The 12129-nt window shown below is 40.8% G+C and overlaps 1 protein-coding gene and 1 pseudogene across 9 annotated transcripts in view; one reads left to right on the forward strand and one right to left on the reverse strand.

Moving 5' to 3' along the window:
* The window catches only part of PPFIA1 (PTPRF interacting protein alpha 1), a 112519-nt gene extending 100668 nt beyond the window's left edge, over positions 1 to 11851 (reverse strand). For all 9 annotated transcript variants that reach the window (XM_037838353.1, XM_037838349.1, XM_037838348.1 and 6 more), the window contains exons 1-2: positions 11679 to 11851; positions 10065 to 10328 (exon numbers count right to left, since the gene is read on the reverse strand). In XM_037838353.1, the coding sequence (XP_037694281.1) occupies positions 10065 to 10328 (264 nt within the window). In that variant the 5' untranslated portion in view covers positions 11679 to 11851. The remainder of the gene's footprint in view (positions 1 to 10064; positions 10329 to 11678) is intronic.
* LOC119535956 lies at positions 4271 to 4554 on the forward strand (annotated as a pseudogene).
* Positions 11852 to 12129: the final 278 nt, after the last annotated feature.

The following is a 12129-nucleotide window of genomic DNA, read 5'->3' on the forward strand; positions in this document are numbered from 1 at the left end:
GAAAAATAAGAGAAAAATGAAGAGCAATGAAAGTGATAAAATGAAAATAAATCGAAATGAAAACCAACTGCAAAAAAACATGATTAAATGCCAATAATATAGCTAGAATTACAATGTAGGAAACGGTAACACAAAAGGTGGTAGGGGAGTTAAATGCAATTCAAATGCCTAAAAAAATGCCTAGGAAGTAGTAAAAGTACTGAATTAAGCTTAAATTAAAAGCAAATCCTGTTATCTAGGAGTACTACGTATGAGTGTACATGTATACATTATATAGATAAAAATAAATACGTACCCCCCCTTAGTGGGACCTGACTCCCAGGGGTGTAAGTCTCCCTGGCAACACAGGATATGACTCCCAAGGATGAATCTCAACCAGGCACCACAGGATTTAGAACATCATCTTGACCAAAAGGGGGATGCGAAATGAAATGAAATAAAGGCTGAGAGATTTCAAATGGACTCAAGAGGTCACTCTGGTGAACATTCTTATGCACTATACAGATTAACAGTTTTTAGGTTTTAATGTATTGGAATAGCTAGAAGTAAATACCTGAAACTACCAAACTCCAATCCAAAAGTCTTGATTTGAAGACAATTGTATAACAATGTAGATTACAAGGGGTGACAGTGTGATTGTGAAAGCCTTGTGGATCACAATCCCTTTACCCAGTGTATGGATGGACATAGACAAATGCGGACAAAAACTAAATGAAAAATAGTGTGGGATGGCGGGGGATGATTTTGCTCTTTTTTATTTTTATTTTTTATTCTTATTCTGATTCTTTCTGGTGAAAGGAAAATGTTCAAAAATAGATTGCGGTCAAGAATGCACAACTATATGATGGTGCTGTGAACAGCTGATTGTACACCATAGACGACTGTATGGTATGTGACTATCTCTCAATAAAACTGAATAAAAAAATGGATAGGTAGATACATACATACATACATACATACATATACACATATAAGACCAACAGTCTAATAGAGGAAAAGTGTAGAATTAAAAAAAAAAAACAAAAAAACTTCGTACTTCTAAAAGAAGGAAAGCAAGAAAAAAGAATATAATATAGGCGGAACAAATAGAAAACAAATAAGATAGTACCTATAAACCCAAATGTCAGTAGTTAACATTTAAATGGAGTAAATACGCTAATTAAAAGACGATTGTCAGACTGATTAAATGAAACAAAACAAAACACTAACCATATACTGTAAAGGCTCACCTTAAAACCAGGACACAGACAGTTCAAAGTAAAAGGATGGAAAGATACCCAGGCACAGACTAAAAGAAGGCTGATATAGCAAATATTCATTATCAAATAAAGCATTACTAGCTAACATGCTAGACATTTCACAATAACAAAAGTTCAGTCTACTAAGAAGATAATTCTAAAGTTGAATGCACCTAATAACTTGTTCTCAAAACACATAAAGAAAAAAATGAATAGAACTAAAAGAAGACATAGTCAAATCCATAATCATAGTAGAAGACTTTAAGACACCTCTCTCAATGACTGACAGAACAAACAAACAAAAAGTAAGCCTATAAAATCGGGCCATCCAATCAAATAGCCACTAGCCACATAAGGCTATTAAGCAATTAAAATGTAGTTACTCCAAATTGAGAGGTATTGCAAGTATATAATATACCAGAGATTTTAAAGGCTTAGCATAATAAAAAGAATGTAAAATACCTCATTAGTTTTTTTATGTTAAATAATATTTTGGCTATTTAGGCTAAATAAAATATATTATATTTCCTTACAAAACATATTATGTTTCTTTTTACTTTATTTAATGTGGCCACTAGAATATGAATTACATGATTAACAAACTTGATTTGATACCACGAACCCCCATACCCATCAAAACACATTATTTTCAAGTGCCCAGGGAACATTTAACAAAATTGAATATATGCTGGATCATTAGGAAAATTCAATCAATTTCAAAGGAATGAAATGATACAGAGCGCACTTAGGGATGTTAATGGAATTAAGCTAGAAACCAACAAAAAGGTAACCAGAGAATCCCCAAACCTTAGGAAGTTAAGTGATACACTTCTAAAAAAACATTTAGTAATAAAATATCACAATGAAAACTTAAAAAATATTTCTATATAAAAGATAATGAATTCTGACATATCAACACTTGTGGGATAGGCGGGATCACAAAAGTGCTACATCCTGAGCTGGCTGGCCCTGGGCCACCCCGTGTTACCTTTGGGTTCTTCCAGGTCAATGACGAGAGGCTTTGTGACTGAGCGCTGAGCCAATGCTCATTAAGGCTGGAAAGGGGTTTCTTCCCTGGTGCCCCTGAGGAGCGAGCGAGGAAGGCAGCAGGAGAACATCCTACTCTCTGCAGTGTCTCTGCAGTGTCTCCAGCCAAATGAGGAGTTAGGGGCTGTGTGGCATCTGGGGGCCTGGTTACCAAGGTTCCAAGTTCTGTTGGGCTCTGTTGCCAAGGAAGTGAGGTCACCTCCTTAGGTCCCCTTACCTGGGCTCCCTTAACGGACAAGAAAGCCACAAAGGCCCCTCTGGCCTTCTCACTGCTTGTGCTTGTAAATATACATTTAGGTAACCCATATCCCTTTCAAGTTACAGACCCTTAACCTTTACTCCACAATGTTCCCTTTTCCAGTCAATCCCCATCTACATCCTGATTTTTTCTCCACTATGGATATTTTTCACCTGTTCTGAAACTTCATATTAATGAAATCATAGCGTATGTACTCTATTTGGTAAGGCTTCTTTCATTCAGCATAGAGATGTAATACGTAGCTGTAGTTCATTCTTTTTATTACTTAGTACTTTACAATTATGTCAATTACCACAGATCGTTTACCCATTCTTCTTTATATGTAAACTTGGTCTTCACCTACTTTTGCTATTTATAAATATGTTTATAAAAAAAAGTTGGGGGATGCAGCTAAAGGTGTACTCGGAGGGAAATTTACATTAAAAAAATATAATAAAGACAAAGGTTAAAAATCAATTAAGAATCTTTCTTAAGAAATTAGAAAAAAGAACAGCAAATAAAACACAAGAAGGAAGGAAGGGGAAAAGAACAGAAATTAATGAATTAGAAAACAAACACTGCACAGAAAAAAAAATAAAGCCAAAAGCTGGTTCTTTGAAAGGACTAATAAAACTGGAAAACATCTAGCAAGACTGATTAAGAAACAGACAATGCACAAATTATCAATATCAAGAACTTATAAAAGGGGACACTGCTACAGATCAGATATTGTACTTATAAATGGGAACTCTGGGTGGCCTGAATAAATTCCTAGGAACAATGCCTCACCTAAATTTACAGACACAAGAAGAAATACATAAATCAGAAAAATCTTACAGCTACTTTGAAAACTGAATCTGAAATTTAAAACCTTCCCGTAAAGAAAAGCCTACACCCAGATAGTTTTGCCGATGAACTCTTCCAAACATTTAAAGAAGAAAACACCAATCTTACAGAAACTTTTCTAGTAAACAGAAAAACAAGGAACACTTTCCACCTTGTTTTATGAGACGAGCATAACCTTGATACTAAAACCTAACAAGGACAATACAAGAAAGTAAAATTACAGGCCAGTCTCTCTCATAAGTTATCAATGCAAAAATCCTGAACAAAATATTAGTAAATAAAAGCCAGTGAATCTTACAAACATAATGTGAGTGACATGATGTGAGTGCAAAAGCTGGCAAAACTAATCTGTGTCACTAGAAGTCAGGATAGTAGTTACCTTTGGGAAGGAGGGAGGATAATGAATGAGAATGGGCATGAGGGGGGTTTTTGAATTTGGTAAATGTTCTATCTCTTGAGTCATATAACAGTTACATAGGTGCTTTCAATCTGTGAAAATTCACTGAGCTGCATGCTTGTTATTTGTGTACTTGTTGCACTGCATATTGTTATAATTAGCACAAACATTTATTAAAGAAATACATTACTAGAATAACATTTTTTTAAAAACATGGGACTATACAACATAGTGGACCCTATTGTAAATGATGGACTATAGTCAATAGCACAATTACAAAAACGTTCTTTCCTCAATTGTAACAAACGTACCACACTAATGCAAGGTGTTAATAATAGGGTGGTATATGGGAACTCTGTACTTTCTGCACGATTTTTCTGTAAATCTACAACTTCTCCAATAAAAACAAATGGAGATTTGTTTAGTCCCAGGGTCTGTCAGTGGTTTCAGTCCTTGCGATGGTGGTAGCATGAGAGCAGAATACGAGTTACGGCAACCAGAGCCATGGCAGGACAGGCGTTTAGAAAGTTTCTTCCCCTCTAAGACCGAGTATTGGTTGAAAGGAGTGCAGCTGAAACTGTAACTAAAGGAGGCATTATGCTTCCAGAAAAATCTCAGTAATAGCTGTTGGAGCGGGAGCTAAAGGAAAGGGTGGACAAATTGAACCAGTTAGTGTGAAAGTTGGAGATAAAGTTCTTCTCCCAGAATATAGAGGCACCAAAGTAGTTATAGAAGAAAAGTATTACTTATTTAGAAATGGTGACATTCTTGGGAAGTATACAGAGTGAAACCATTCTTGAAATGGCATCATGTGAAGCTGCCCATTCCACTGAAGTTCTGAAATCTTCCATGATATAAATAATTTCCATGTCTCTTTTATAAAAACTGATAATCCAGTGTCTCTAAAATTTAATTTCACTGAACTGATATAAACATTTCCAAACAAAAATACGTAAATGAAAAAAAATGGGAAAAAAAAGTCAGTGAAAGGAGAAAACACTGTAATCAGTTTAGGGTGGGTTTATTCTAGAATTGCAAGGCTGATTTAACATTTAAAAAAAGAAAAGCTAAAGCACCATATAAAAGATGCAGAAAACACATTTAAGAAAATTTAACACCCATTTGTGATTTTTAAAAAACTCTTGACAAACTAAGAATAAAAGAGAACTTTCATAATCTGACAAAGAATTTCTACGAAAACTCTATGGCAAATACTTGATGGTGAAATGGTGAAATAGTGAAAGCCTCCCCCTGATTACTGGGAACAAGACAGGATATCTGTTATTAGTGCTTCTATGCAACACTATACTAGAGATCCTAGGCAATGCGATAAGGCAAGAAAAGAAAAATGGTTATAATATTTGGAAAGAGAAGAAAAAAGGAAATTGTCATTATCTGCAGACATAATTGGGTATACATAGAAAAAAAACAATCTAGACATTATTGGAAATGAATGAATTTAGCAAGGTGAATACACAAAAATCAATTTTATCCCTACAGTAATATAGAGATAGTAATAACAATTTAATTTTTAAAAGCTATAATTTATAATGGTATAAAAAATAACAAATACCTGTAAGTAAATCTAATTAAAGATGTGCAATACCTATACACAGCCAACTACGAAATAGTAAGACAAATTAACGATCTAAATAATTGGAAGCCTATATCAAGCTCATGGATTATAAGACCAATATTAAAAAGATGTCATTTCTCCCCACACTGGTCTACAGATGAAATGAAATCCCAATTAAAATCTCAGCACATTTTTGGGGGCAAATCTGCCAAACAGATTCTAAAATGTATCTGAAAATGCAAAAGGCTAAGATTAGCCAAGACAAACTTGAAAAAGAATAAAGGTAAAAAACTTAAACTACCAAATTTCAAGACTGACTAGAAACCAATGTTAATTTAGACAGTGTGGTATTTATGCAAGGAGAGGAGAGTCCAGAAACAAACCCGCAAATACACGGTCACTTGATCTGTGTCAGAAATGATACAGCAGTGCATAACAAACCATGCTGGGTCAGCTGGAGACATATATATATACATTGATCCCATCTCATGCCATAAACAAAAAACAATTTCAGGTGGATCACAGTTTAAATGTGAAAGATAAAACAAAGTTTCTTCAAGACAATACAGGAGAATTTCTTGAACTTAGCCTAACAGATTTATTAAACAGAACACGAACAGCATGAAACATTATGGAAAAGACTGACAACTTGGACTACATCTGTTATCAAAAAGAAACCACTGAGGCAAGCACTATGATGCCTCACCAATATGGACTAACTACAAAGTGTAAACTCAGAATTGAATCTTAGAGCACAGCCCAATAGGGAAACGATTATTGTAATGGTCCCTAGATTGTAAGCTCTTACAGCAGTCAAATCTACTCCTGAACTGTAATAGCTATCTCCAAACTGAGATGTTGATGCTTTTGTGTATAACCTGACTGATCTCTGGAACACTGGGTATCTGTGTGACACCTGAAACTCAGAGCTAGAGCTCGGCAGATACAAATGTCAGTATTAAGGCATACGACAACTGTTTAAAAAAAAAAAAAAAAAAAAGGCTGAAAAAGAGTCCAGAGTTTAACTAGAGATTTGAATGAAGCAGATCTGGTTAAGACTAGGGCAAATCAGGACAAAGGGTAAAGGCTGAAACTGAATGTGTGTTAAAATTTCAACTTCCATGTGAGACCAAGGGAAGATCTGTTAATTTGGTGTAGGATCTATATTTTCTAAACAATATAACTTCTACAGTTTGTTCAAACACCACAATTACATGGACCTTTGAATAGGAAGTGAAACATGGCAGGTCTGTATAGATTAGAGTGAAATAGCAACACATCCCAAAGTAATTTGGGCAGAGAATAAAAATATACATTCGAGGCCCCCTTGAAGAGCTGGGGGAGAATGTGGAGGTGTTGGACTTCCTCACCTGGACTGTTGATGATGTTCTCACAAACACTGGGGACTGATGGTTTGATATGCTGAGCCCTCTGTCTTGGGGCTTGCCCCTGTGAAGCTTGTTACTGCAAAGGAGAGGCTAAACCTGCTTATAATTGTGCCTAAGAGTCTCCCCGAGTGCCTCTTTGTTGCTCAGATGTGGTCCTCTCTCTCTAACTAAGCCACCTTGGCAGGTGATCTTGCTGCCCTCCCCCCATGTGGGACCTGACTCCCAGGGGTGTAAGTCTCCCTGGCAACACAGGATATGACTCCCAAGGATGAATCTCGACCCGGCACCATGGGATTTAGAACATCATCTTGACCAAAAGGGGGATGCGAAATGAAATGAAATAAAGGCTGAGAGATTTCAAATGGACTCGAGAGGTCACTCTGGTGAACATTCTTATGCACTATACAGATTAACACTTTTTAGGTTTTAACGTATTGGAATAGCTAGAAGTAAATACCTGAAACTACCAAACTCCAATCCAAAAGTCTTGATTTGAAGACAACTGTATAACAATGTAGATTACAAGGGGTGACAGTGTGATTGTGAAAGCCTTGTGGATCACAATCCCTTTACCCAGTGTATGGACAAAAACTAAATGAAAAATAGTGTGGGATGGTGGGGGATGATTTTGCTCTTTTTTATTTTTATTTTTTATTCTTATTCTGATTCTTTCTGGTGTAAGGAAAATGTTCAAAAATAGATTGCGGTCAAGAATGCACAACTATATGATGGTGCTGTGAACAGCTGATTGTACACCACGGATGACTGTATGGTATGTGAATAAAACTGAATTAAAAAAAAAAAAAAAAGACGAGAGAAAGTAAAGACAGGTATCTAAGAAAAAATCTACCACACATATATGTATTCAGAATATATATAAGAACTCCTTCAAACCAATAAGAAACAAGACAACCCAAGAAAAAGGGGCAAAAGATTCACACAATCATTTCACAAAAGATAACCAAATGACCAATAAACACACGCAGAGGAGCTCCACCTCTGCATGCTCACTGGTCATGAGGGAGCAGCACCTTCAAACTGTGTTACACACCCACCACCAAGCACCCACCAGAACAGCCAAAATTAAAAGAACTGACAATACCACATGTCAAAAGGCAGATGAATAACAGATTTCTCATAAATTGTTGGTGGTAGAACATACTGGTACAACCCACTCCTTTGACAGTATCTACTGAGGCTGAACAAATGCATACCCTCCTATCACTCTCTAATGCCACTCTTATATTTACTCCCAATAGAAATCTATACGTATTTACACCAAAACAAACCAAACAAAACAAAACAAAAACAGGAATGTTCAGGGCAGCCCTTGTAAAAACTGGAAACAGAACAAATGTCCACAAACAGTAGAAAGAAAGTATCATGGCATATTCGTACATTGGATTACCAGGCAGCAAGTGAGAATGAACAAAGCTACATGAAACAAGAGGGAACCTCACAAACGTAACGTTGAATGAAAGAATCAAGAAACAAAATACAAACTGCTTGATTTCATTTACCTAAAGTCAAGAATATTCAAAAGTAATCAATGGTGAAAAGTTAAAACTCTGGTTATCTTCGGGGGAACTTTACTAGGCGTGAACTAGGAGAAGGCTTCCGGGAAGTTGGCAATGTTCTATTTCTTGATTTGGGTGAATCACACAAAGAGTGGCGTAACACACTGCTCTGTAAAAAAACTCACTGAGTTGTACTCTTATCATTTGTGTACTTTTCTGATATATATTTTACACTTCAAATTTTTAAAAAGTGAACTGTCACCTGCCTACGTAATGTGCCAGGAGTACAAATGCATCTTCTTTATTCTTATGCCTATCTTGCCACATTACTAGCCAACAAAAATGAGGCAAATTCCAGGAAAGGGACGGGTCCACAGAAAGGCTTACTTCATGGTTACTGTGTTGCTGAAACACTGGCATCAGGTGCTCAGGTGGTGATGGGAACCATTGACATCATCACATTAAACATTCAGCTAGGCATTTCCAGGCCACAACACTGAGTAGCAGCTAGAGACACATGGTTGAGCAACTGCCTCACCTGGCCAGTGTGAGGGCCACTACTGTGTGACATGCACCTGTTCAAACCCCACTCCCTATTTTGTCCTTTGTGTCCATTCTTTAAAAAAACTGTACACTTCACTACATGAAAAGATACCATTATTTAAAAATAATTAAAAAAAAAACTGAAAAGATTTCCAAATACACTAATAAAACATAATAATTTGGTCACTTCTTTTAAGTTTGTGTTAACAGAACCTGATCGAAACAAGCCTGGCAATTTATAAGATTCTAATGAGAAAAAATCTTGATGCTCTAAACCAACAAAAGAGGAATACATAGCACTAACATGAAATTACTGTTGCAAAAAATGAAAACAAAATGTTTGGCTTATCAGTCTTTCAAGAGAACTGACCAAAGCCAAGAAATGCGTTAAGGCTAGTAAATATTAATTTACTAACTGACCACTGCCAATCCATCATGAAAGGACAGATGTATGCTTATTCAGCACCATAAAGGCACACTTTCTCTGACTAAATATAACGGCGCCTAGACAGCTGAGAAACACCTAAGTAAGCCACACGGCTCCAACCACACTCCGGGCCTGTCGCTATCGCTTTTCTAGTTTTAACTTTCTCCCTTTACCATCTTAAGTCCTCATTCAACTCTACCAGAAAGGACTTTAAAACACTAGTCCAAATGTAACATACTTCAAAAGTAAGCACTTCAATGTGATTTTAAGCTTTACAATTCTCATCTGCCAACGAAAAAGTTCCTAAGGCTTCAATCTCCAGTCTTCCACACCCTAAAACAAACTGGATTCACAGAACACAGGTGTTCTGGCAAAGGTGGGCTATAGAAACAATTATTTTTCTGTGAAATTAATCCTATCTTCCTATTAACTTTCACTAAAAATTGGAAATACAGAAGATACAATCCATGGCAAATACACTTTTGTCAAAACCAAAACAAAACAAATCAGTTTTAAGACAAGAGAGCTGAAGGTACTACAAAGCGCGATCGCTTCATGGCCTTTTTCAAAAACTTCAGAATGCTCTCCCCAAAACTTCAGAGCACTTTCCCAAGGACAAGATGAGAGTTACAAGGTATTTTCACATGACTTTAAAGCACAACAGAGTTTGCGCTCCCTAAGAAGTTTAATCCCCAGAAATTTACTATGGACATCTGATTTACAATCACCAGAAACTACCATTTCATTATGCAAAATACACACCTAAAGTTTCAGCAGCGCCACCATCAAAAAAGAAAACCCTGTGGTGGGAAAAATCCGTGGTGTCACAAGCTGAAAGCATCCCTACCTGTGGAAGGGCAGTATTGAGCTGTCTCTGCAAGGAGTCCCGCTCGTGGCCGACCTCATGCAGTCTCCCCTGGGTTAGAGCCAGCGTCTCCTGTGTCTCCCTCAGCGTGTCTAGAAGGCGATCCCTCTCTTCCAGCATGGAGACCATTAACTGTTCGAAATGGGAATCAGCGTCTGGCTGTGAGGGGGAACCTGAGCCATGGCTCCCACCTCCTCCTGGGGGGCCTTCGGCTTCACTGATGGTTGGCATCACCTCACACATCATCTTGAAAGGAGAGACCCAGAAGGCAGTTATTAGGCACAAAAAGTAAAGGCTCCCACAACTCTGCTCCTTTATAGGAATCTGCAGCTAACAAATGAGATGTGACCACCTCATCATTCTCAGACCTGAAAACTGGGAGGCCTCCTGCATAAACAAGTCCTGAAAACAGACACATGCAAATCTAAATGCAGTGGCAGCAGAAACACAGACCCAGAGAAGGAGTAAAGACTGAAGAGAACTACCCCTCACCTACAGAACCAACCCTATGGTATTTTGTTTGCAAAGTTGTTATTTTGTTGTTGAAAACAAGTGTGCTTCCTAACCGGTTTTGTTTTTTTTGTTTGTTTTTGTTTTTGTTTTCCCCCTCTCTCTTCTATTTCCCGGTGGGGGGAGAAAGTCAAAACACATACCACCCAATCATTTTTTCAGAGAAAGCACAGAAGGAGCATACAGTCGGTAAAACTGACAAGTACAAAATCCGTCGGGCATCTCCCTGGAATGTGTGCAGTCAGCTCTTGCGAAGGACTGACGGCTCCCTCAAGTCTTGGGCTGGATTTGGTGAGCAGTGCAAGGAACTGGATTCGTGAAGGGCTGGGAGAGGTGTTTTTCAATGGCTGCAATGGTTGGTCAGTCAACCTAACTTACGTAAGTTTTCCACTCACATACACACACGCACGCACAAAATTCCACAATGGAAATACAGCAGATCGATATAGCCCGGGAGAGCTAGCAAGCGAGGAAAAGTGAAAGGTGAGATTATAAGAGGCTATTAAGTATCTCAAATATAATGATTCGGGCGGGGGGGGGGGCGCTCCTGAGGTTTCCGGGCTGGATCTCGGGGCACCGTGGACCCCCGTAAAGGAGATGCCCGAGACGGCGCACCTGGCGGCGCTCGGGTCCTCAGACTCCCTGGCCCTCCTTTTCCCTCCCGCATCGCATCAAGGGCCGCAGCAGCCCCGGGCCCCAGACACCGCGGGCCCTCCCGGGTCAGGGCTTCCCGTGGCCACAGCTCTTCGCCCCTCGCGCCCACCAGGTCGCCGCCCCCGGGGACGCTGGGGTCAGGGAAGGGAGCTGCGCGTCGCCCCGGAGCCCGGCCTCTCGGGGCCGGCGGGTGCGTCCCCCGGGGGTCCCACGGGCGCTCGCCGCGGCGCTTCCACCCCGGCCCGGCGCCGCGGGCCTCGCCCCCTGCCCCGTGCGCGCCCCCAGGCGCAGACCCTTCCCCCGGGCTGACACGTAGAAGGCCGCACGGCCCCGCGGCGCGGACGGGAAGGCTGCCCGCGCCGGGACCTGGGACGCGCGAGGACCACCCCGGCCCGCTGCACCCCCAGCCCGCCTGTCTCCCGACTGCCTTACCTTGTCGCCGGCGGGAGCGGGCGAGGAGGCTCCGCGGCGGCTGCGGGCGGCTGCTCGCTCCGGGCGAGCTCAGGGGCCGACGAAAGCAGCCCGCGGCCGGCGCGCGCCCGCCCGCCCGACTCCCGCGGCCCCGGGCCCGCCGCCCCCAGTCACTAAGGCCGGCCGGCGGCCGGACACTAGCCAAGCGGAGGAGGAGCGGGCCCGGCCTGCGCGTCACCGGCGTCAACGTGCCCGACGTCGGGCACGTCGGCGCGAGCGTCGACGCCGGGGGCGGGCTCCCGGTAGGGCGGCCCAGTGCGCAAGCGCCGCCGCCTCAGGTTTGGGGTCGGGAGGGGCTTTCCGGGCACTGATTGGTTGAACGCTACAGAAGCCCCGCCCCTCGAGGCCCCGCCCAGGTGGGGGTCCGCTCTGCAGAGCTTCGGGTCGTGGCCCCGCTTCCCCGCCCTGGACC

This window comes from Choloepus didactylus, chromosome 6, assembly GCF_015220235.1.
Source record: "Choloepus didactylus isolate mChoDid1 chromosome 6, mChoDid1.pri, whole genome shotgun sequence".
Lineage (NCBI taxonomy): Eukaryota > Metazoa > Chordata > Mammalia > Pilosa > Megalonychidae > Choloepus > Choloepus didactylus.